Source organism: Anguilla rostrata, chromosome 13 (genome assembly GCF_018555375.3).
Source record: "Anguilla rostrata isolate EN2019 chromosome 13, ASM1855537v3, whole genome shotgun sequence".
NCBI lineage: Eukaryota > Metazoa > Chordata > Actinopteri > Anguilliformes > Anguillidae > Anguilla > Anguilla rostrata.
Window position 1 is genome coordinate 18,104,260 of NC_057945.1, and position 27,287 is coordinate 18,131,546.

Genomic DNA, 27,287 nt, shown 5'->3' on the forward strand with positions numbered 1-27,287 from the left:
TACAGTTGTATTTTTCCCTACCATACCCAAAGTACATTTTTGAAACCCACAGCACATTTCTGAACACTTAATGTGAAGCAGGAAGTCATTCATTCTGGGAGAGAAAGCCAACAACCCATGTAAAAACCAAAACGTCTTTATCAAGATCCATCAATTTAATGTGAAAAGCCATATGCACTCCCACAAACCTCAGATGGTTTCCCTATTTGAATACCAACACAAAATGCGACACTTTGTCAAGCGTTATTGACAATTAGTAAAGGCAAGATAAACTTCTGATGGAAACGTGGTGGCAGACTGATAATTATAGATATGTGTAAAATATATTGATCTAACAGTGTTTACATAAATGTTAATAAGGCTGCTATTGGTAAACATTCTTTTCATCAATTTTGAGGTTGGCAAGCCACTTGTGCTAGACCTAGCCTCACTTTCTTGCTGGGCTTGCTAACATCTAAAGCTTAAATGCATCCTGGTGTCTGTCGTCTTTCTCCACATCTACCTTTAGCAAAAGGCACATTCTCATGCTACGTTTCTCCTTACATCATCAAATGCGACGTGGTGAAAAAGCCACTCCATGCCACTTCAGCTGCATGTACCCACACAAAGGACATATGGATCTGTGCAACAATGGCTGATTTCATATATTTTACATGATTAACAACGATATCTATTGTTTGAATAATTCATTAGTAAGGAATCCTTTTTAAAAATGGTCTTGTATAATTCTTTTTTCTTGTCACATTAGAACAGGGGGGGTTAAAATCCAGTTCTGAAGGGTTGCAGTGTCTGCTGGTTTTTCAGTGTGTTTCAGCACAAGTGATTAATTTAAGTCATTGATTGGCTAAAGTCCCCAAACCTTCTCAGGCTCTTAATTGGCTGCTGATTGAAAGGAAACCACAGATAACTGCAGACACTGCGGCCCTGCATGACTGGAGTTTTACAATCCTGCATTAGAGAATGTAGGCAGATACAGAAAAATACTGTTAAATGTATTCAATAGTGAGGTTTGGTCAGGTTTATTCAGACCTACTGAGTTCAACAACCAATCAATGTCTGTAGAGCCAAGCTTAGTGAAATAACAAGGACACAACAATGGTTTAGAAGTAAAGGATATATATTTATTGGCTGTGATAATGGATATGTGAACAGGCTAATTGAAAACAATCATTTGCATAATATGAAGGATAACATTATTTAATTCTTAATCAGAGGAAATGATATACATAGAGGTTAATAGTACTTCCAAAGTTTAATTTGTGTTATGGGTTAGTGACACGCTACTCTGTATTACGTGGTTAGTTAGTTTAATAAGTCTCCTAAAATTAAGTTTTAACAATGTAAAACAACAAGGTCATGGAATTTTATATTCTGGACCAGCACACGCATAGCAATACAAAACACAACAAGAAACAGCAGTAAAATTACGCAGTCAGGTATTACAAGTTTTACACTATTCTATGGTTTGATGTCAGTGTTATATTAAATGTGTTTCAATACTTGATAGCAATAAAAGGGGAGGCCAATCCTTAATTCCATTAGGTTATGCGTCAGCTGGCCCAAGGCCACTGCAGGTGCATGTGCCCCTGGAAAACTTCTTTGTAGTCGGGGTCACGTCGAGTTCTAGTCAAGACGACTTTGGATGAGCACAGACCTTCCGCTTGGGTCTGGCCGCAAGGGAGATATGGGAGGAAAAGTCTGGAGATATTTGTCCCTCAAAACAGCTGTCGGAGGGAAACAACCCAGACCCAGGTTTATTTTGCAGACGATAACAGGCTAGCTCTGCCTCGATGATCAGACGAGATGCTTGTTTGGGCCGTCAATTCACTTAGTGCTTCTGGTCTGTCAGTTTCCTTAGTGGGTCCGGTTGGGTAGACGATTGTCTTTACCATCAAAGCAGAGCTGTTACATTTTTGGTGAGTTTTTATGCTCACAAAGTCACTGATGTGATGGAATCCCACGTGTGTTCCCTGGAACCTGATTGGTAGATTATTTTGGGCACACAAACATTTGATTGGCTCAAGGTATTGGAGCTGTCAATCAAATACTGATAGATATACAATTGATTACTGCTTTAAGTGTGGTAAATCGGGCTCCCCATTTCCTCATAAAAGTGGTGTTCCTGCACCAAGCTGGTGGCTAATTGTTCAAGCAGTTTTTGCAGGGTCACAAGAGGAAGAAGACAGGCACTTAATTACACCTTGGTTGACCAGACAAAGCTTGTGGTGAACGTGACTCAGCGGAGGGTCAGTCCCGTGGTCAGGAAGCCAGAGGCCACAAACATTCCTGTGTATAGTTACATCGTGACACAATTCAGTGAAATCAATGTAATAATTTCAAATGTATTCCAAACATATGCACTTCAGAGGGGAAACCTCTCTGTTGTCTGTATATTGTGTTCCACGTAATGTTAGCAAACAAACGTGTCCTTTCTCATGATGATGAACTCATCCTTTATATATCCTCACTATACCTTGATGTCAAGCACAGATAATGCAAAAAAAATTAAATAAATCTGTGGATATAAGGGGAAAAAAACCCCTTGTTCAATTGCACACATTTGCCATTTAAAAATGACTATTCCAGATGTGAACGTCGGAACATCAGCAATAACAGTTTTTAAAAACAGACCTTCTACCTTGTACGCTTGGCAATCCCTCATAAAATGTGCATTCGATGAGAGATGCTTCTCTTTAAACTAATTAAAAATGATTATCTGGACTGTGCCTTTTGCCAGATATAGATGTGCATTTCCATAGTTTAAGACATCCTTAAGATAATGTATGGACAAAAAAACATCAGACTAACAGCCGTGGGTGATCCATCCACTCTTTTGGCCTGCAGCGGATGAGTCTCGCTACATAATGGATAAGTGGGTAACAAGCAATGCTCCTCAATTTGTACAGTTGTCTTGGATATGCCTGAATATATTGTGTAGACCTTTATAAATGTTTATCATGCTTGACTAATTACAGTATATATCTCAGAAGGTCAGGAAATCCTTCCCTGTAAACTCACATTGAACGGAACCTTCATGAATTAATTCTGTCTGTTAGAACTGTAAAAGGATCTAGCCAACGCCAATATAGCGGAAGTCATAGAACTCCATTGTTGTCCTAAAAAGTATGAAAACAAATCAAAGAGACATACTGTTACTTTGTCAGCATAATTCACCTGTACGAAGAACCTGGCCTTTGCACTTTTTACTGAAACTTTATAGAGTTTGCTTTAAAAATAGCTTTTCTGATATGTCTACAGTTCGACACTGTCATAATGAAAATAGTCCCCCATCGAAATTAAAAATCTAGTGGCCATGATTTTTATGATTATAGGTTGCATTTTCTGAAAATGAAAATACGTCTTTCTGAGCTGTATTTAATGACTCCAGTACACAATATAAACGAATGGCGTTCCTGGTTGAATGCTTAATGTTGAAAAATACATTTTTGGTTTTGGTGTTTTCATAGGATATGTTGACAATACTGAAAAAATGAAGACTGCCGGTATTTGTTGGCAACACTTTTTAAATGTATGCACAACTGGCCATGTAATTATTATTAATTGTGCCTGTTTTATTCTTATTTACCAGCAGGACTCTGGTAAATAAGGCCCCACACCTCATTTTGAACACAGAATGCACTTTTCTGATTACGTGTAATTAAAGATTAACCTGCAGAGGAAAACAAACTCAGCAGTGACTCAGTGGAAGATGTTTATTTTTCCTGTGGTCTGAAAGAAACAAGAAGGAGGTGAGGAGGCCAGGATGGGTAGAGCACTGGGGTGTAACCATGCTCAAAATCCCGATTCGATACGACTGTCAATTTTTAGAGCAGAATTCCATTTGATTTTGATTAAGGACAAAAATGTTAAGAAAGCATAAAATCTCAAATACTGCTGTTTTAATTTGCTAGCTGAACAAAGCGGTACACTACAAAAACGATGACATAGCTTTTTGCAATTGTTGTCAATCCTTGTTAACAGCTGACTGAAGCCCGGTGCATTTTTAACCTCCACTGCTGCCCACGTCGTGCCTCCGCACTGATTACACAGTGATGACCCGTTCTTGCCTGTCGGAAGGAAGAGCTGAAATTCTGGTCAAATGCGATCTCTTTCTCTCCACATAAAAAGGGAGAGTGGGGGCAAGACAGAGAGAGAATCGTGACCCAGCTCTTAATTTTGCTATGTTGTACTGGACGTTTATTTTTTCAACTTTCATATTTCGTATCAAAATCGTCCCAAAAACGCCCCTAGTAAAGCGGCCGCAGTGTATGGTTTTTATGGCCGTTTCCCTGCTGGCAGTGATATGGTGAGTTTCAGTCTGGCTGGGAATAGGGAACTCACGTCTAAGCCCCTGCTGTTACTCGCTGTTTGAGACGCATTAGAGCTCTCTGCTGCAGCCCACCTCACAGGCAGGGTGTAAAACAGCAGTAGGTAGAAGGTTAGGGTTACTGTTCATTCATTTGATTTCTTTTATTCAACCTTCCTACGTACACACACACACACACACACACACACACAAGGAGAGGAGGAGATTGAGTCCAGGGAATTTGATCTCTTTCAGTGATTATGGCACAATGCTCTGGGGACCGTAGGTACAGAGAGGTTTCAGAGTGCTGCTTCCAGGAGTCGTTGAGGAGGAACCTCACTCACCTTTTTATACACACGTTGCAGAACGTTCACCACACACATGTGCATGCACACAGCACATGCAATTATGTATGTACGTGCTTACACACAGAAATGTGTGGACACAGACATACACATATACAAATGTGCATCACATACAGAACTTCAGTTGCCTCAAACTGACATGTGCATATGTACAGGTCTGTTAAAACTAGGACTTGAAAACAGATTTTTTTTATATTCATTGGCTCTGAGCAGAATCAAATACCTCACAGCAAGATAAGCAAATAATCTGAATCTAAACTCCTGGCATTTACAAGGTGTAGGGTAGCGTGGTATTTAATTGAAATACCAGCTTCATTAACTGCATAAATCACATTCAACAATTGACTTAAACATAAATGGATGGTAACGTCAACATTATCCACACTGAGAGATAATACTTAGCACTGAGATATCTTTCAAAGTAGCCTAACATTAAAAATTAAAACACTTACCAACTTCATTGTGACACAATCGAGCAAGAGTACAGCGGCTCGGGGCTGTTCTCGTAGCAATAACTTGCACTGACTGACTGGCCTAGTCATTTTCAATAAGAAAACTAAAGGCATAGACAAAGCATTACCAGTGATATATTAGACTATGCAAAATACCACCAGCGTGATATAAATAAAATGTGTCTTACCCGCAAAGGTCTTCTTCCATCTACCAAAAGCAGACACAATAGGCTGTCCTCAAATTCCAGCTTGCTACAATGTCTGACTCGTCCATCAATAAACTTAAAGGCACTGCTGTCCCATTGTGGTTTGTGTAGGCTTGCTAATTGGCAAGCTAGCAGAAATGGCATTGCTGGGAGTAGCGTTAGCATGTGGCAGCAGAAACTCAAAAAAAAATAAAAACAGCCGATGCAGGGTTACGTTACCTTCTGCAGAATTGCTGTCGAATCAGTTTACGCTTTGCAGACCCACTTGAATGATACCGATCCATCATGTCGAGAAAGCCAGGAAGTCAATATAGCCAAATCAAACTGTCTAGCAATTCAGAAGTTCAACTTGAGAAATGAAAAATGCCTGCTGCCACCATGATTTTGTGCCATCACAAAGTCATGGAAACATGATGTGGACTAACCTAAGTTATCCAGATCAAAGAGAACAAAATGGTTTTACCATCTTACGGAAACTACGCTACAACTTCATAATTGCTGTATCAATGCTTGCTTATCATTGACTAATGTTGCAGCTTGGTCATCGATTCATTTTTGTTTCGATGCTTGCTTAAGTTACCAATAACAAACAGCCTTGTATCATTCATTAACCACTTGCAGATAAAACCCCTATGTAAAGTAGTAACAAAGTAACGTTAAAATGATAATGGAACCCGACTCATCTACCTGTATTATTGCTGGCAAGCTAAGGGACTAAGCGAACAAACTAACTAGGCTATATATTAGCTGACTATATTATTACCGCTATAATTGTTTTATTCTAAACTGTAAATATCCTGCCTCAAAATTAAAAATTTTCACTTGACATTTTTGCTCAGGAACAGTAATGCTGATTTTGTTTCTGTTATTGTTTTTGTTCCTGCAAAAGTGCCTTTCATTTCTGGTTTTCATTTCCGTTTCCTTTTTTTAAGCCCTGGTTAAAACTACAGAACATTCTCCGTCTGTGCACACAGGAAATGCACTACAGAGACCTATCAGACTGCTACCGAGAACACAGCAGGATCCTAACCCCTATAGCCAAAGTACAAAATCCACAAATTTGAGAGATTTTCACATTTTTCCGTGCTTCTTTGTGGTATCATTCTGATAAATGTTCAGAGTCTCCTGGAATTTACTCCAGAGTGTTCAGTATCAATCAATAAGTGTGTTATGTGAAGTGACTTAACAATAAGTATCCAATTACCTGTTTACTGCCGACTCCTGTCGCAAGAGGGAATTGTATAAAGCAGCTAAATAAGCCATTTCTAATTAAGTAGAGCACATTGGCCACTTCATTTGTAACACCTTCTATTTATTGTATTCTGTTTCACACAGTAAACAACGGTACCAAACCTGCCATTAGAGCCGACTGATCCAACCAATCAGGAACCTTAAATGGCTTGTCCCTGTGGGTCTCTGCTGGGGCTCCTGCAAATCTTCATGGCTTTCTACTGCAATTCGTTGTCGTGCATCCGGCCTGCATATTTTCACTTATGAGTTTAGCCCTAGCTCCCAAACCTCTCAGTATGAATCCCCCCCCCCCCCCCCCCACTGCCCTCCCTCTATCCCCCGGCCACTGAAGCTATTCCTGTGCCCCCTGGCAGCTGGGTGCTGAGATGACCATCTGTCTCTGGGGCACATGGGCAGGGCTTCTACTTGGCACAACCGAGGGGCGGAGTTCAGACCAGAATGTGGCATGCTGGGCTCTCTGGCCTCATACAGCTTCATGGCCACAGTAAAGTAGGTGTCAATAGAAAGAAAGAATGAAGGAAAAAGCATGGGATTAAAATGATCCCCATGAACTAAACCTCGCGTCCGTACATAAAGCAAGTTTTCTGTGATATCTGCGGGACCAGGGCACCCTAAAAAAAACAGCCTGCTCTGGGTGTGCAAACTACCCAGAGTGACCCATGAAGTGGGGTTGGGGACAATGGGGGGACCGGTGGGGCGGTTGCATTGCCAAATCCCAGGCAGATTGTGTGGAGGCCCCCTAAGACAAAGTGCCGGCTTTAGGGGCGAGGTTGCCAGCCGCGGTGTTACCGCTACTGTGCCGCGCCGGGGCTGCCCATCTGTCCGTTTTCTTTCTTCTTCTTCCACCATTCTCGTAAAACCTGTTCTTACTTCCCCACTTCATCACACCCGCGAAATCCTTTCTTATGTCCCTCCAGCCATGGTAGTTAAAGCCGGTGCCTTCAGAGTCCAAGGCCGCTTCCCCCCTCCGAAGAGAAGCTGCTGGAGGAGCTGGAGAGGAACCGCGAGGCCGTTAGCAGCCATGACACATCCACAGGCTGTCATCCGAAAGCGGATGCGTGAGAGCATGACTTTGGGAAGTGACTCAGAGCGAACGGGCTGTCTCAATTTCTGTTGTTTGGAAAGTAAGCCTTGGCTTCTTTTTGGATTGAGAATGGAGGTGGGGGCGGAAGGGAGAGCTCTGAATCAGAATGGAGTTTGGTAATGGTGCGAAAGAGCAGTGGAAGTGCGATAAACCCGGTCAGACTAGAAAGATTTGGGCTATCAAACCCGCAAAGCCTCGCGGCTGTTTTTGCCAGTGCAGCTTGGTGGTACTTGGAAGAGGCCCAGATGACCACAGCGTGGCCTTCTAAACTACATGGCCTGCAGGATGCACTAAGCTGACAGTTGTTGACTGCTTTCTCAGGGTAATTTAACTGTACTGTCTTGTGCACTCCAAAGCATGCTGCAAAGCACACACAGACGCATTCACACACACACACGCAGACACGCGCACCTACACACTCGGACGTCATGCATGATTAATGGACTCTGTAACAGTAAATGTGACAGTCTTTGTCTCTGTGTACGTGCTTCTTTCTCTTCCTGACACTCAGTGGACTGGTTTACTCTGGAGTTACCCATCCCCCTCGTGCAGTTTGCCAGTGCCTCCACCCGCTCCCCCCTCCCTCCCACCCAGGGTAGGGCAGGAAGGGGGGGGGGGGGTCTGGATGGGCGCTGACAGCCTTGTAATGAGGAATGCAAATGAAGGGGGTGGGGGCAAATGCAAATGTTAAAAGCACAATGGCGGAGTGATTAAAACGCACTCTGGCTTCTTTTATCTCTCGCTTAGCCTCGTCCTGGGAGCTGGATTTCAAAGGGCCGATTTAGGACTCGGAGGCTCCTGCCAGCGCTCATTTCAATGTGTCTCTTTCGCCCCCAGAGAGGCTCTTTCGCTCTGATTGGTTTTTCAGGCAGCGTAGACCCGAAAAACAGACGACCAAATTTGTTCGCTTCCTGCGTGAGCGGGTCGACGGAGTCATCCGGTCCCGTCCCGCAGCACTCTTCTTAGACTCCGGCATGTTACAAACAAACACAACATTGCATCCCAGGAAACGGGAGGTTTTAAAAGAATTGCCGAGGACTGCAATCCAGAGCGTGAAAGAGTAACAATCTTGTATCTCATCCACACTGCATAGATTTCTTCTAACGCCAAAGTGTTTTCCTGGGTGTCCTTTTAGCTTACCTTCTGTAGACTGCAGAGAAGGCACCAAATAATAGCGATTTCCAGAAACGTACTCAAACACATGCACGCACACACACATGTATTCGCCTTCACACACTAAAGCAGATCTGAACTGAGCTGGTGTTACAGAAGAAATTGCACAGTGCCTCACTTCTTGATTGAAAGTATGACTCGGTTCTCCAGTGCTCCTTTGAGTGGCCTCTGAAGTTTACTCCTGGGACACTGTGGGTGAGAGCCACTACAACTCCTTGAGTACCAGACTTAGCTAGACACTCCTGAAGAGAACCTCTGATTCCTCTAAGGAAATTCTCCTGGACAGACCCGATAACAGTGCAGAGCCTACTCTACTTCAGCACGCATGGGCCTGGATCCCATCAACAAGTGTTTTTTTTTTCTTTCTTCTTCTTCACACAATCACCAAAGCTAACTTGCAAAACATTATTTCTAAAGTATTGAGCATTATTATTGTTGTTAATATCATTGTTCAAAGTTTAGGGCAGATGATCACTAAGTGAGTGCAGGTCATAAGAGCATGCTGGATGTCTCATTATATCTGTGATTGACAGAAGTGAAGATTTGGCAGTGGATCTCACCTCATCCTTGGTTTTACTACAGTATTTGTCAGGAGACAGAGGCGATGATTTGTTCTCATGAAAGAGAATTACCCCTCCTTTCTCTTCAGGAGACAGTATCAACATGAAGTTTTTTTTTCTTTTTTTAACCACAAAAACAACAAAATGTTTTTGAGTGTATGTTAGGAATTATACATGCTGACTGCAGTATTTGAGTGTACTCACAAGGTCTTTTAATTCTGCTGCACATTTGAAGGTAAATTTAAACCTGCAAACGCAGCGTAATATGTTGACGGTCTCTCCCTGGCAGGTTCAGCAGCTGTGTTGCGCTTTGAAAGCGAGCACGGGTTGTTTAATGTGTAAAATGAAACGATGATTCGGAGTCTGTGCAACATGGCTTCTTTGCATCTCGGCTCAGTTCTGCTCATGTCAGTTCTATGCTTTGGACAGCCTGGAAACTGTTGCTTAGACTTAGCTCCTGTGTATCCATGGTGACTGCAGTGAAGTTTTTTAAAAAATGGCAGAAAAAAGAATGATCATTCAAAAATATGATGTTGATAAAGATGCATGTTTTTATTATTCAGAGGAGAATTTGCCCATTAATAAATTACAATCGAATACATTGGAAAATTGAGGGGCGTGGGGAATGGTTGAAGAATGCATTGTACGATGCAGGCTGAAATTAGTATAATTTGCAGTCAATTGTTGGCACTGTTTAGCTCACTTCAAAGTCTTTTTTAGAAGGCATTTGTTTTTTTTTTTATCAGGACCACGCAGTCTTTGAGTCTTCCCTCTCAAACCAAGCTTGCCTTGGTGTTTTCAGTCCGTTCTTTCTGTCGAGAAAGCCCAGAGCCTCTATACTCTGTAATCTGTGTGTGCTGGATGTGTGTTTATTTCTGAACGTCTGTGTTCAAAATAGATTCTCAAACTGCAGCAAAAGTGAGAGGAACTTTACAAACACCAGTTGGTGAATTTCAGGATGTTCATCATAATAAAGAAAGGGTGAAAAAGTAAAACTAGATTTGAATATTTCATTATTTCAAAAAATCACCAGGAAACGACATTCCTGGGGCAAAAGTGTAGCTGAGAGTTGACCTTTCAATCTGTGTGCTGCTACTCTGTCCTCGCATCTTTTAGAAGGTAGTAGCAGGCCCAACACACAGAAGGCTTATTTTCAGAGGGCTCAGAGAAACCTTTGCTTAACGGCCAGAGACATATGCCTCCTGGGAATTCCCTGTTCATTACACCACCATACCGGTGACATAAAAATCCCATCTGCAGTTATTTTTTAAAAAAGAGGCACGGAGGGTTGTGCAGCCCCAGGACTGTCTCACACTGCGGGGGGGGGGGGGGGGGGTCCGAGGAGGAATTTTTTAGGTTTGTTCTGTGAAGACGGATGACGACGTGAACATAAGAAGATGGAATGGCGTTTATACCGCCAGCGCAAACAAGACCACCGCGTACTGAGTCTGTGCCTGTGTCCATGTTTGGCTTGGCTTCTTCTCGGATTGCCAGGCAAGCAGAAGCCACAGGATCGCCCATAGACCAGCACTGATATACTGCCCATATGGAGCTGTGGTTCTCATCTTCCCTGGTAACTGAGCACAAGTGTTTAGTGCTTTAATTTACAGCTGCCTTGCAACTTAATGTTGATACAATTATTGTAATTGGGGTTGTTCTGGTAGCTGATGTTCCTGAGCTGTAAATAAACTGCCTCTGGATAAAAAAGGCATGTTGGACATTCTTCTTTTAACTCGTCCACCCTAGACAGTATTGAACACAAGTAAATATTTAAAATGTAAATCTGTCTTTTTTGTAAGTGGTAAAAAGTGTGATTTTTGTGATGTTACAGTGTAAGCATTGGCAATGAACACGTTCTTCATGTTTCTGTTGCACTGTAAGCGCACTGAAAACGTAATGTATTATTAAACTGCGTTTGCACGTGACGGTAATATGATCATCTGCGGTCATCACTCACACAACTCACTTTCTCACTCTGTAGAAATTATATAATATTCTGCTTCAAGTTTTCTTTCATAAGTTAAAAAATAAAATAAAATCCCAAACACATGCGGATGTTCTTCTGAACTTGTCTCTTGAAATAAGGAGGTAAAAGTTAAAATACTCGAATTCTCCTTTTTGATCTCCAGCCTCTCAGTGCCTTGTGCACCAGTCTTTTAGAAACATCAGTAGTCAGTTGTGATGCTGGTTCTAAGGGAAAGGAAACTGCTTGCCCTTGTTTCATCAGACAAGTCGGTGAAAAAGTTTCTTTTATGCAAAATAGGTTGTAGAAAAGTCAAGAAAACCTTGCTTTGTGCACAATACATCTCTGGCATAGAAAGGCTTTGTGGAGAATACACAAAAATCATCTGAATACGAAAGCCTCCAACAATAGACACAACTTAAGTTCAATTAAATGGAATATGCGGGATTTAACTGCTATCACATTGGGATGTTCTTTTAATCCAGGGGAGGATTAAATGAGAGGTTGTTGTGTTTGAAAATTGTATGCCAAGCATGGTGGGACTTGCTTTTAATCAGTTTAAATATTTTATTGAGGCTTATTTGAATACGCCCCAATTTTTGCTCTATAATTGAATGGCTTGACATCTTAAGAACTCCTGTCAATAGAGGTTAAAATGAAGTCATCACAAATTTTCAAGTTTCACACTTTAAGAAGCTTTTAAAGTATGTATTGTTAATTTACTTTGACAAATATATTCTTTTATTTCTTATTTTATGATACTCGACTGCAGAAGTTTTAGTTGTTTAAGCAAGAGTTCCCCATCATTCTGTGATTTTACACACATTTCTCCCCCAGGCACTGATGTTCGATATTTACCTTTTATCGAGAATGGTCAAGTGTTTCCCTTTACATATATGAGCCACCTGAAACACCGGAACCAAAAAAAGTATTTCATGACCAGAGCTGTGGACCACTACTTATAGTTGATCATTTCTAAATTTAACTTGTTTGTTTTCTTTTCCCAATCGCCCCTAAGGCTGTCAAAGTAATACATCTGCATGGAACAGGAATGTAATCCAGCCTCACTCTCACTGACCCTGTTTACACTTGGTTTTAAAGTGCATCTTGGGCGATCGGATCGGAAGTAGACAGCGCTAAATACAAGTGTAAACGACCACCAAGATGCATTGTGATCTGATCACTCAAACCACTTGCCGAGGTGGTCTGGGACGCATTTGTCCACATGTCTTTTATAGTGTAAATGCTAATGCGTCCTGATGCGTCCCCGACGCGTCCCCAACAAGGACGTAACAGGAAAATACATCATCAATGCAGGACGTGGTGGTTGTTTTGCAATTCGCAAATGACTTTGTCTTACCAATCTCAACAGTTGGAATGTACATGTATATTAGTACTTGAAACATTTTTGTTTTCTTAGTTAGCCCGTGCGAAAACAAATCTGGCGCTTGTCTGGCGACCTTCTAGCGGAAGAGACATAGGCAGTAACGAAATCTGTACACAAGTGGTCAGCTGGACACCTTGGAGACGCATGATAGACACAGGTGTGAACAGCGATGTGTCTCGGCTGTCCACTTGTGTTCGGATCACCGAAATGCATTTTAAAACAGGGTATACAGGGTCACTGTTTTCACGAAACCAGACACATAAATAACCCTGCATTCTACCCCGTTAGCATCTTTACCAAACCAGTTTCTACCTCTGGCTCACTTATTTGATATTACCTGTAATAAGAATTAAAATACCCGAGAAAATTGCGTAGGGGACTTATAGTGCGTTAGTTGGACTCATTGGTAAACAAGTTCAGACGAAAAATACAAACAGCATCAACATCACCACCATAAAACCCATCAGTATCTTCCTTCATCTGGTGAATTGGTCACGTTCTGTTCCAGTCACCTTAATCGACTTATTTATTTGAGACTTTTCTGTATTACTGAAAGGAACTTTTAATCAAGGCCGATAGTCGCGAGCTGATTTGTGCGCGTGTTCCTGTAGCGGACGGACGTCTCAATCGACTGATCGCACCTCGCCGTTTATTACCAGCCACGCAGCGCTCCATCAATAAGCAATTAACGGGAAAGGCAGCGAGAACACCGAGGCTAGCGCACTTTGTTTTTTATACTCCCTTTATTAACCGTCGCATGCCGTTGCACCGCTACGAATCGATTTAGACCTAAAAGCTATGCCAGTAAATGCTTGGTTTTTTTTACATCGAACATTTCCGCAGCAAGTTGTTCGACGCGTGTTTCTATCAAATCAGAAAATCTGCTTCCGTGGTTCCTGCTGGGGACTCCTCCCTTCCAGCCTGGTTTTCTGATCAGACGTGGCCCCTTCATCTACACTCGTGAATCCCGACCAGACGCCGCTCGGCCCCATGGCAAGTTACGGCGTCCCGCAGGAAGGAAGTAAAACAGAATTCTCAGGAAGTGTTTTATATATTAATGCAGCAGGCAGAATATCTAATGCCCTCCTGCAAAGAATGTTTGACTGAGAATCAGGAGAAACTCAGTGGCGAAAACCTACCAATGAAATGATCTCGCTCTGGCAGGAAAGCCAGCTGAAAAAAACATATAAATTTCATTTGTCATTTTTCCTTTTTTTAATATATTGGTGGCTTCCAATTGACTTTTTATTCCTCTAATGCCATAATGAGGGTCTTGCGGCTGAAACCAAATGCAAAGCAGGATATTTGTAATGGTGTTAGAGCACTACAGTGTCATACAGCCTACGGGAAAGAACCTGTTCATTGTCTGAGTCCTTTTCCTGTTCCTGCATTCTCTGCCACTGTCTTACTAGTAATTGCGGCCTACTTGGCACATATTGTTTGCCGTGGGGGCTGTTGTGTTGAGAATTGCTTTTCCCAAAGTGTGAGAGTGGGGTTACTCTTAATTTTTTATCCATTCTGAGTGCGTCTCACGCTGACTTGGTCTCATGTTTATGATGTTGCAAGTGGTGGGACGGGGTGCAGATTTCACTGCCCACACCCCCCATGCCCCAGCCCAATGCCACAAAAGTTACAGTTCACCAGCTTTGGAACTGGCAGCGTCTGGCCACAAGGGGCGCCTCCCAAGCATGTTGGCACCGGTCTTGCCCTTAGTGCTCTCTCTCTCTCTCTCTGCCCAAGAGACTCCTGCATCCTCTACTCACAGCAGCCAGCTAATCTACTGTGGATCTGCTCCACTTCCTACACTTCCCAGCCCTTCTCTCTGTCTTTCTCTCTCCTTTAGTATTCTCTCCCGGTCTCCCTCTCTCTCTATCCTGCTCTCTTTCTGAATCTGAAACAGTGTGAGTCTGCTCCATGCAGAGCACATGATTACAGCCAGAAGGAGAAAGCTGGATTGCATCAGGATGAACCTTAAAATTACTCCTTCTCTCTTCTGTCTTTCTTTTTCTTCAGATGGTACACTGATATGAAACCAAATGTCATTTTGACCTTTTTTGACCAGTATTGTTTTGCCTAAATTTTAATACTTCTAATATAGCTCGTATTAGATTGTAAAATCAAATGTGAATTCCTTGTGCGAATTTAAGTGATGTCATTTTCACTTGCATCCTCCACAGCACCTCCTAAGGCCATCTCTGTGGTTGCAGCAGACACCCCTGCCCCGTTCAGTCGGTACCAGGCACAGAACTTCACCCTGATGTGCATCGTATCTGGTGGAAAACCCGAACCAACGGTGAGTCTGTTAAGCAAGCTAATCCATCATGGTTTCCTGTGAAAACAGTTTGAGTTTATTGATGGTGTTATTTAGATGCAGTGTATAATGATAATAATAATAACAATAATAATAATAATTATTATTATTATTTATTTTATTTTTATTATTGGGCTAATCGTCATAGGTACATGGTTCTTCAGATGCTCATCTTTTCAAACAATATGACAGCGGTTAATATGACAGCAAGCCAATCAATTAATTTTGTTAGTACATATCTCTTAAGATAATTTCATTTATTGACTTGCAATTTTCACTAATTTGTTCTTTGGATGCCATGGCTGCAGCGACAAAAGCTGTTAATTATCTGACCTTCAATTCTGAGTTAGAGTATAACACTCAGAAGCTCTGTTCACACTGTGACCTATAAAAATAACTATAACAGGGACAATATTGTTTTATCATTGAGCAGCGTCCACACCAGATAATTTATACTTGAAGCTCAACTGTCGTAACAATTTAGGACCAAGAAAACATGTTATTATATATTCTTATAGTTTATACACAGTCATACCGTGTTAAAATGCATAAAGGGACTAGACTACCTCACGCAGGTATTAGATATTGGCGATCACCTGGGTAGTACATGTTTCGAATTGCTTAATTACCAAACAGTATGCCAGGCTTTGAGGTTTGTGACAAGAACACCCATTGGAAGTGGACAAATGTGCGATGGTGCCGGTCTGGGATTGCGTTTCCTAACATTTTGAAGTTACTCTCTGTACACTGGGCGCGGGATAATAAAGGCCATCTGACTGGAAAAACTGTAGGTTATTTCAGGTTTTGCTGCATCGCCACTCTTTGTGATTGCTTACTTCCTGCTCAGTTGAAATTTGTTACAGTTTCCCTGTAATGCCATTTCTCCTAAAATGTAACATGGAAATTTTTAGTTGGTGTTACATCGCTGGAGTTTTTCCATATGTGTTGTGAGCTCTGACAGACTCTTGTGGTCCTCAGTATGCAACTAATCTTTAAAATAGCAGTAGCTATGCTCGTTTGCCCAAACATTAAAAGTACCTTGGTTATAGAGGAAGGTAATAGGGTAATATGGAATATTATCTATTGAAAATGTCAGACGTTATCAAAGTTTGCCAGGGTATTGACTAGGTTAGCTAACCTCTGCCTATTATAGCAATTGCTCCCAACTAGCATATTCATTCCCACACATGACTTGCATTTTGCTTCCAAGGCATCTTTCTTTTTAAGTGCATCCTTGAAAGGCTTGTCATTTTTTACAATAAATGACTGGGCTCTTCTCTGATATTAACTTCTCTAAGAAATCATCTATTTTGCAATGAGGATAAATTTGTTTGAAATATCATCCAAGATGACAAACTAGTGCTGACAGTCTGCCACTGTCATCTCGAGCACAGTTTGATTTATTCTTTTAACTGGTTGAACATATTTTATCATTGGAGAAATATTCTACTAATCTGTGAACTAAACATACTGTTGTATTGTGAACACTGCTATTCAAATAATTTACAATGATTTTGTGGTGTGGTATGAATGACCCTTCTAAATGTCTTACCATTTTTAAATTATGTGATTATTCCAATCAACCTTATTAAAATTGGATTATTAAAATCAACCAAATTAAAGTTGTACATACATATGTGCAGTGCCTTTGTACATTTTCATATTGTTGGCACTTAAATCATCCTAAAAAATTGTTTGCAGCTATATTTGGTATTATTATTAAGCCCCTTCAGTATTGTGGTTCTTCAGGACAGGAGCACATATACTGTCCTATATCCTCAGACACTTGTTAATGAAACTTTTTCTGGGCCATTAATCATTATCTGTGGAGGCTCGCTAATGTATTCCAGGTCTATCTCTGCCCCATCTGGACCAATTAGGCACCAGGTGAGAGGTCAGGGAAAGGTCAATCTGATTTCCACCTCCCCACATTCATCCCTGTCTCCTAAAGAAGTGAACGGGTGCTCATTTAAAATGACATTGTTTACTGAGCCACTGACCATACCACTGACCGTTAACTACTTCTTGCAGATGGTTGACAGTACTCACTCTGCCCTCCCTTAGAGGCGGGGGGAGGGGGGGGAGGGGGGGAGGGTCGTTCAGACTGCCCCTGTCTTATTAATACTCAAATCTAACTAGGTTGCACAAAGGCACACACAAAGCAAATGAGTGATCATAACATTTCATTACCTGCCAAAAAAAGATGGCCTTAGTCAAGGTGAGCGCAGTTTCACTTCATGATGCCTTCAGCAACCCATTTATATGGCTGAATGTTTTTACTGGGGCAACGGTGGATGAAGTAGCTTGCTCAAGGGCAAAAGGGCAGTTTCAAACCCAGAACCCTCTGGCCCGGCACTGTAATCAATTTTATCACCTTGTGGCATGTTTTTGAGTTTATTACCTGCATTCAATAAATGTGCAACTAAAATACATTTTGACCGAATTTTACAGACATTTCTGACAGTTGTCTTCTCATATGGCAAGAAGCCCTGAAAATGTTTACTGTGGATTGACTGTGTAAATCTTGTGTTTTAAGCTGCTCTGACACGTACTGTAACTGTTGAAGGGAAAATGTGTACTTTGCAAAACACTAACTGTTACCGTTCTGAAGGATGCCCTTGCATGACCTGAAAAAACTGAGGATTAAGATTGGTATGGAAACAAAGCTCCTCAAAGGTTTATTTTTTTATTTTATTTTTTATTTCAGTGACTTATTTACCAATGCAGCATGTGAACTATGAAATGCCTTTACAGCAAACTACTTGACAATTAGACAAGGATCGTCCTAGTTCTTTCAAAGTATGTCCAAGTAATCCTCTCTGTTCAAGGTAAATCATCCCCAATCAGACAAATACCAGATAACAGACTCAATACAGAGGCATTTTATAGCTTAGGCATTCATAGGAAACATACAATTCATGCAGGGTTGAGTATGGAAGAAAAGGTTTCGGGGGTTAAATACAAAGCTGCGCTGCTGGAGATGCATTTCTGTGACAGAAAGCTGTCGGAATGTGGAGACATGACAGGATGGAAAAATAAGAAACACTCTCAGTGAACAAAACTCTTACTCTTATGCTCATCGCTTTTCATGGTGACAACTGTAGCACAAATGTGCTTCACCACTAGTATTGCCAGTACTTTATGCTGCTTTGTGTTCCCCCCAAAATGATCATTTGTGCTGCAATGGCTTTAAGATATTAAACATATTTTATGAGCCGTGACGTCACATTCCACTTCTCCAAAGTAACTCCAAATTGCTTCAAAGTGGTCTTGAATGTTTGGGCTAGGCTTGGGGTGTTGAAGGAAACATTTGTGCTATGTTAATTCTTTAGATATCAGACAAAGATTACTGTGTAACTGTATTTAGTGGGTGCTGTTGCTCATTAAAGAAATTACAATTTTTTGCAATAAGTCCTAATGTATTTTTCATTCTTTTTTGGATATAGATAGCTATTTGAGTGGATCTTCAATTCTAGCCTTTAATAGTGATAGTGTAATAGAGCTGAGACATACACTCCTCGTTTAATTTCAGTAGTATTTAAGTTACTTCTGAATGGAACATTATTTGTATGAGTTTAATGTTTGCTTTAGTGCTTGCCTTTTTGTACAAGAGCTTTATATTGATAAGGCCTAATCGTATAAGCTACTTTTGGATTCTTCACAGTTCGATTGAATGTGATGGGCCCATTGGCTGCAATGCAGTGCATTAATGAAATGCAAGTGAAGTGGAGAATACATATTTTGTTTAAAATAGTCAGGTAAACTCGAACATGTGAACAAACAAGTGTTACTACTTCAAATTATAATAAAAAGGGGGGGAAAGGCTAATAATAGATCAAGGGTTAATATCCAGCTAAGATCACAGATAATTTATTCCTCTTACCACACACAGGGTATTTATTCCTCTTAATCTTAACCCTCTACTATATAAGTGTATGAGACTGTAAGATGTCCAAGGAAAGTGAAAAATGTGATTCAAGTAATTTACAAAAAATTACTAAACTAAAAAATTTTAGATTGAGGTGAAACCATTTCTAAACTCTTTTACCAATTTAAAGTATTCAGATCCTTGGAACTGTTACAAAACTGTTACTGTATTGTTGACTTAGCTATTCCCATTTTGTTGTCACTTTTGTTTAAATTAATAAAAAGTCAAACTTGCTGTAATCAAAATAGATTTTTCATTGTGCTTTCTGAACATGGCCAATTTCAGAGACTGGCTAACTTTGGTTTTATTCTGTATTTTTTTTGTTTTTTAATCAGACAACAGTGCAGAGTTTATTCGTAGTTCCCAGTCTTAAGGTACTCTAACTATAAGGATTGCACAGTAATGTGCTCAAATGTACTCAAAAGAAAAAAACACAAATAAAAGCACAATCTAGATGTGTATTAACACATAAAACAAAGTAGAGGCAATTGCACGGTTTCCTCAGGCAAACCCACCCTCCTCGCTGAAAATGAGTTTCAGAAAACCCAAAAACAGTCCAAATACCATATTCTTCTACTCTGTTTTACATGTTGATAATCATATGGGTAATTATTTATTTTGTTTTATTCTGTTGCTTAAATTTGTGCATGTCTTCTGCACAGCTATTCTAGGTGGGTAGGGCTAATAAACTCTGCTCTCTTTTTTGTTTAAATATTAACATATTTTTCATTCTTTGGATATACTGTAACTATAGCTTTATTGATTGCGTCTTGTATTCCACTACAGTTAGTCAATTCTTTGCTTTTCCTAATTGTATTCTTTAGCAGTTGTGCTGAAACAGACTTCTTTGTCTAATTTTGTTTGTATTTAGGTTTCTCATTAATGTAAAATGAAGTAGTGTAGGCTGGTAAACATCTACTGCCAATTATAATAAAACAGAAAAATGACAAATAACCCAATACTTTAGATTTATATCTCATTAGGATGAAAGAATTGTCCCAGTTTTCCATCTTGACAGCATCATTTTCCCTAAGCGGTTTTTTTGAAGTGGCATAAATCCACATGTGGTATCAGATTGACAAAATTATAACTTTGCTTATAGCATTGGTGCAGTGTTGTTGAAGAAACCAGCTTATCTGATTGGCCATTATGAAACCAAGCCTCCACCACAGTTCATTCATTCTGCTTAATCAAACGTTTTCATTATGTGTAGTGCTGCAGGTGCACTACAGTCTAGTCACAAAATGACCCAAAAATCAGGCCTTATGCGTTTCATGCTATGAGAGAGAGCCATGGATCTCTTGCTGAGGACCACTATCGACCTAGACTGTCTGCTGCTAGATAAGCAAGCTCTGATTGCTCATCTCTTGCCATGAGCTAGTTTTCTGAATTCATAAAGTCTGGCTTCAGTGGGTTGGGTATGTGAGATTGAAAAATTAAAGAATATCTAAGGAATCTTTTGTTGCCTTATGAAGGACAGGGGGATGTACTCTGATAAAGCTTACGTACAAATTGTTAGAAAAGCAGAAAGCACACCATGGAAGAAGATAGATATTTACAAAATATAAACATGATCCTGTGTTGAGGGTATTCTACAAAAGTAGTACTCTCTTCCTTTCTCTTATTTCTAGTGGGATGGTAAATGAAATGGTGTCATTCCCCAGGCAATGGCCAGCTCCCAGTGGAGTTTGTATAAAGCGCAGAAGTACTTTTGCTTTTGGATAGAGAGCATTTCGCTGGAACGCTGAGGTGCAGTTACCAACGAAATCCAAAAAGAAGCCGAAGCGGAAAGATGCTTGACATCTGCCTCGTGCCACAGAGCGAGTCCTCCTAATGCTCTCGTGTCTTGATGATACACACATTGCGGGTTCCACATGGATTATGTCATTGGCCAGTCGGAACTGGTGATCTGCTGTGGCAGGTCACAGGTGGCCTCATCCCACAAGGGACAGGGTGGATTTGCTCAACACTGTATCGTTTACTTCATATGACACACCTGTTATCTCTCACAGGCGACAAAGATAACATTCTCCCTCAATTGACACTCGCTACCCTGTAGAACTAGTAGTACTACTGACCTTTAGAGGACTGCGTTGTGATTGGTTGAGGGGTACTAAGTACATATGAAGGCACGGGGTACTATTTCTCTGCACAGTAATCAATCATGGTAAATAATAAAGAGCAGATCTTTTTTTGGTGTGTGTGTGTGGGTGCATGCGCGTGTGTTTTTATATATAGATAGATACACTTACTTTCACAAAAACAACACAGAGTAATCTCAATATGAAAGAGGACTGCATGCTTGCTTCACCAGCTCTCATTTCACACACTACCACAGAATGCTTAAATTTTAATCCCCCAATAAATGAATTACCTTGTAAAAATTCAGTAGTGCAGTAATTACGTGCCAATTTGTGGAAACAATTAAAAATTAGTGCAAGCCACAAAATATGTGGTGATTATCCGTGTTGTGAAAAGTAGCTCTGCAACACTTCTTTTTTTTTTCCTTTTTTTTTTCTTTTCCCATTTAAATTCAGTTTTTGTGTTGAAAAGGCCAAGTGTTTGCTTTGGGAAATTGTCTCAATCTTGTGCCACCAGCACAAGCTTTTCAAATAACAGTAATAGCTCCGGTGTCACACCAATCCTGACTCCTTCTGAAAGCAAGCACTTGCTGATTGTAAGGAGGGAGAATGATGAATAATAATGACCACGTTAGGAGATAATTAAGAAAGGGTCGAGACCCAGCTCAGATTTCTAGCTGGTCGTAGCTATAGAAATGATCATCCGTCAGGCAATTGTGTGATGCATCCTGATGGGATTTTTGTTTTTAAAGGGCATTTGGGCAAGGGCAAGGTTATTATCAAGCTTGCAAACAAACTGAATTTTAAATGGAAACCCTGGCTATGTGCAGGGTGCAGGTGCTTTCATTACTGGTTATTAATCGAAAACAAGACATGTTTTGTCCCTCCCAAGTTTCACCAAACTGCCTGAACAGTTTTTGTTAAACTGCCTGGTATGGCTGTTTATGTGGAGAACCACTTTCCATTAAAGTCACGTATAAATGTATATGTGTGGGAATATCCGTGCGTGACGTGTTGGCTGATACAGCATAGAATTATTTCTTGACAAATGCTATTTCTTGACAAGCGTACCACTGTCAGCTACAAGTAGGAATAATGGAATTTCCACTGTGATATGAAAACCCAGATTCAGCCTATTACCATTCAAAATAATAAAAATGGATATGATGGGAACCTGTGACATGCTCCTATATTACTTTAGCTATTCAATTATTGCACTTTTCTTAAACATTTGCTTCAAATAGAACTGTCAGATCCTTTGCCTGTTTGACATAACTAGGGCATTGCTACCACACCGTCTACCAGCATGAAATAATTCTTACCCCTCATCTGCGCTGGATACAAGCGGCTTTACTCGAAATTGCCATCAAGGGGCAGATGATCACAGATCGTTTCTCTGAGAGCATATTTACTTTCAATCATTGAAAGTCACGTGTAGTGTGTGTTTTACCTTCTAAGCACCATGTGGACCAGTATGGAAACTGGTCATAAGACAGAAATCTCACTGGCTGTATCTGTGACTGGAGATGCGGGAGCGTTTGTCATTCAGTCCTGGCCTGTCGGAAAAGCCAAGCGCCCCAGCCGCTGTACCAGCCGTGAGGTGTTCTTTGTGTTCTTTATTTATCCAGCTGTTGTTGGTCTAACAGAACTACCAAAATAGAATAGTAACCTATTGAGAAATGCATCTGACAATAGAAAATATATTCAAAGGGAAATGGAATTGGAATTGGAATAGGTATTCTTTTTTTTTGGATTTTGTAGGTGAGGTTCCTTTCTGTTAAATAGGATCTGTAGTGACACCCACTGGTCAGGAGAGGGAGTGCACAATTGATTGGAATACCTCAGCATCACCACTGAATGCCCAGTTACAGAAATCGGACAAGTAGTGACACAACTGTGGGAAAGATTGTGAAGTGTGGTTTTTATGCATTCCACAACTTTATCTGTTCCAGAATATTACCTTTTAAATTGAACAAATTGTTGTTTGAAGCCATGTTTTTGTAGATCAAGAGGAAACAGTGGTTTTTATGAATCAGAAAGTGACTCATACAGTCCCCAGGTCATAAACTCATCACTTTAGGGTGCAAAGCAGCACTGCTTTCACGTCCATGGCTCTCTTCAGGAGATACACTGGTAGCAAGGAAAAAACAAAGAGCACTGCAAGAGCCCCTGGAACACAGAGCCATAGAAACCCTGGGCATACGTTGGTGTGACACAAGTCATTTTGTGGAGCGTACCCCATTGTATTAGTGTGAATGCTAGCAACATCAGATGTTCCTGTTTTCCGTTCCTCCCGGTTTTCCGGTTCCCGTTCACTCCCATTCATTTTGCAACCTTGCCGAAACTAATCGTTTTAAAACACAAACTAACAATGGAGGATAGTAGGTTGATTATGAAATATCCCTTTAAACTGTACGAGCCCTGGGAACACAGAGCACCAACAGAACCACTGGAACACAGCCAGCAGTCTTCCCTCAGGTCTTCAGTGTCTGCCATTCCTGTGAACTCAGCCCCAGCAGGGTGCTATACGTCACACTTGTTCACACTCATTACGCATATTTACCAAGCAGAGTGATCCAGTGATCCTCCCTCAGCTAGTGCAACACAAAAGCATGCCTCAACAATCTAGAGGAAAAAACCTCTCTTTCACTCTCTCTCTCTCTCTCTCTCTCTCTCGCTGTATGTGTATGTATATATATATATTGTGCAAAAGTCAGAGACCACCCTTTCTTTTATGTACTTTTCAATGAAAAGTACATTTTAAAAAAAACAGCCATTACATTCAAGTTATTTATTTTTCAGTGACAGAAAATAGTGCAGCAAACATATATTTAACACCAATTACACAGAAACCTCCCCAGCTATGTGCAATATCAATAAAAAATCTTTATTTAGTGTATCCACCCTTTATTACACCTGCAATTCTTTTTGGAGGCTTGCTTTCAGTTTTTCACAGAAATCTTCAGGGATATTTTTCAAGTTTCTTGTAAACACCCTAACATAATCCCAAACATAATCAATGATGTTGAGGTGAGGACTCTGGGGTGGCCGGTCCATTGTTCTGAGAACACCAGCAGCTTGATCTTTAGCAGTCTGCTTTGGGTAATTATCATGCTGTAGAATTAATTTGCTTCCAAACAAATGCTGTTCAGAGGGTATTGTATGATATGTTAAGATTTGATTGTATTTATCAGCATTCATGATGCCCTTCAATCAAAACCAAATCACCAACACAAGATGTTGTTATACAACCCAAAACTTGCACTGATCCTCCACCATGCTTGACTGATGGTTGTAGACCTGGTTCTGAGTGTCTTTCATTGCTTCAGTGGTGTACATACTGCCTTCTCTTACTTCTTAAAATCTCAAAATTAGACTCATTAGTCTAAAACCCTACTCCACATCTCAGGAGTTCAGTTTCAGTGTACTACTGCAAATCTTTGTCCATTTCCTTTTCTCAGTAGTGGCTTTGTGATGGCTCTACATCCTTTCAGATCCATACCATTGAGTTGTCTGAAGGACTGACAGGACCTCGCCTGGATGTCTTTAGATCTGAAGCAAGAGTGGAGCTTGATGTTTTGTTTTTGTTAAGTACTGTCTTTGTGATGGTGATAGTGGTCTGCCAGTTCTTGCACGGTTGTTAGGAGTCCCATTTTCTCAATTTTCTCCCGCAGTAATCTTTTGAACTTCATTTTTGGAATCTCCAGTTTTTTTCACTTATTTTCCTTTGACTTTCACCTTCCTTGTGCAGTTGAATTATCGTATATCTAATCTCAGCAGAAATGTCTCCTTTAACCATTTTTGATGCACATGACAAAGACATCTGCAAGGCAACTAAGGTGTTTGTGTAATTGCTTGTTTGAATGTTACCTACTTTTGAAGTCACTTTTGCTCTGTGACCCACAGACATCACCGGGACATCACCATTCATTTACTACAAGAAGTAAATGAACACAGTCAAATGTATTGTGAGTGAAATGCAGTGTGTAAAGTAATGACACTGATATTATGGGTATTGAATTCAAATATCTGAAGGTCTCAAAACAAGACTGAGCTGCATTGGGGGAAAAAAATAAAATAAAATACATAAAAACTCAAAATGAGGACAGTGGGGGAAAAAAAGGGAGGGGCACAAACAGCTGTGCCAGTGGCAGTTTTTCTTAATCCCAATTTTAATACAAATAACTGGAGGGCGTGTGTCGAAAAGGGAGCAAATCAGTGGGAATCCTAATACGCAGATTGAAGAATGCGATAGCTCCTGTAATACCGAAAGCAAGCAAGACGAACACAGGCACCAAACAAGGCTGTGACACAGATGTTTCTAAAGTAGTTCACATGCAGGCTGATACAAGAACTAAGCTAGATTTCTCCATGGCTACTTGTCTTTAGATATGCATGTTAATGGTTCTGCTTCTTCACGCTGGTTAGCTCAGCATGCACCATTCAAATGATCTTATTAAGGACAAACATTGTGCTCATTGTAGAGAAGGTATTAAGTGGTAGCAAGTGTAACTATGTGTGGGTTAGCTGAACAGTGGTGCTGTTTATCCAGTTTGTGTCGCTCTGTGAGTGACCTGAATGTGTACCCCTCATAAGGGTTCAGTTCAATAGTAATGAATTCAAATGAGCTTCACTAGTATGGCAAACAGGATAGTGTGGCTAAAACACAGAATGGCAAGACACTGACTCTTCCTCTCTCCCTCCGTAGGTGTACTTTAAGCGGGACGGGGAGCTCATAGACGTTATTCCGTACGCCCAGCCCCCAGCTGCAGGGGAGAGCGGGGGCTCGGCGGGGGTCAGGGGCGCCAGGCCGCTAATCAGCCGCGACCTGGACGACACCAAGATGCAGCGGTCCCTGTCCCTCCTCGACCTGGACGGGAAGGCCGCCCGCTCGTACACGGAGGGCCCCGCCCGCGGCTTCACCCCGGGCGCGCCGGGCTCGGAGCCCAGCCCCGCCACCGAGACCATCCCGGAGACGGTGGTGAGCCGGGAGTTCCCGCGCTGGGTCCAGAGCTCCGACCCGCTCTACTACTTCAGCACGGCCCACCTGCCCCAGAGCGACGGCACGGTGGAGGTGCGCGCCATGCTCACCTGGACGCTCAACCCCCAGCTGGACAACGACGCCCTGTTCAGCTGCGAGGTCAAGCACCCCGCGCTCTCCATGCCCATGCAGGCGGAGGTCACGCTAGGTGAGTGCCAGACCGTGACCCCGCCCGACACCCTGGCTCTGAAATGTCCCCTTCCCACACTCCTGCCACTCTCACGCTCATCCCCCAGCCCTCCTGCAGTCAGTCCCCTCCGCCCATCCACATCACTCCACCCCTCCTGCGGCACGTTCCCTTAATGTCAAACCTCGTGTCCCCTCCCCCTTCCCCTCCTATTGTCTCCTTACCCCATAATAACCGCTCCCTCCCATTTGTTTTCCACCTGTATTGTTAGCAGCGCAGCCGTGCTGTTTGATGCTTAATTGTGTTAGTCGGGCAGATTGAAGGTTTTACGCGGAATGCGAAAGGCCTGTGACTGACAGGCGGCTCATTGAGCTGTCTGTCGTTAGATTGAGTTAACTCGCGTGCGTTATTGTAAAAGTCAACCTGAATTAGGGGAATCGAATGAAAATGTTAACACGCTGGCGCGATCGAGCTGTTATACAGGAACCGCTGTGTCGCCGCCCTCCGATAGGCAGCGGTACTGGACTGCGCCTCTCCTGCTGTTTGCTCGAGTGCGTCTGCAAATGTGAGCTTCGGATATTTCTGCTTAATCAAGGATCTAATTAACTTGTAAAGGGAGGTGAGTGTAAACTTACAGCAATTCGGTAAGATGCTTCCTCCATGGAATACGAAGGGGAGTGCTATTCCACGGAGCCACTGATGTGTTAGCGGCCGTTCAAAAAAAAAACACAGAGGCTGAGGAGAACAAGGATGAATTAAAGGCACTGATTCCATTTCACTCCAAAAATAAGATGGACTCCTGCTGGTCCCATTAAGACGTCAAAGCTCCCAAGTCCCTAGTGAGGAGTCCACAGAGGAAAGGTCAACGATAAAGGTTAGGCATGTTGAGGTTCGTACGACGCAGGAGTTTTTCTGCCGCGCGCGTTCGCTTCCACGCCTCGTCACCGTGGCGCCGTGGGTTTCTTTTCATCTCTCAAACGTGCTTTAATGTCTTTGCCAGGGTAGCTGTCCATCACACTGACAGACAAGGGCACCTCCAACTCCGGAATAGG

The 27,287-nt window shown here is 41.6% G+C and overlaps 1 protein-coding gene across 2 annotated transcripts in view; it reads left to right on the top strand.

Moving 5' to 3' along the window:
- Positions 1-27,287, top strand: part of LOC135237907 (immunoglobulin superfamily member 21-like) — a 240,079-nt gene that overhangs the window by 199,831 nt on the left and 12,961 nt on the right. For both annotated transcript variants that reach the window (XM_064305459.1, XM_064305458.1), the window contains 2 exons: positions 14,925-15,040; positions 25,776-26,256. In XM_064305459.1, the coding sequence (XP_064161529.1) occupies positions 14,925-15,040; positions 25,776-26,256 (597 nt within the window). The remainder of the gene's footprint in view (positions 1-14,924; positions 15,041-25,775; positions 26,257-27,287) is intronic.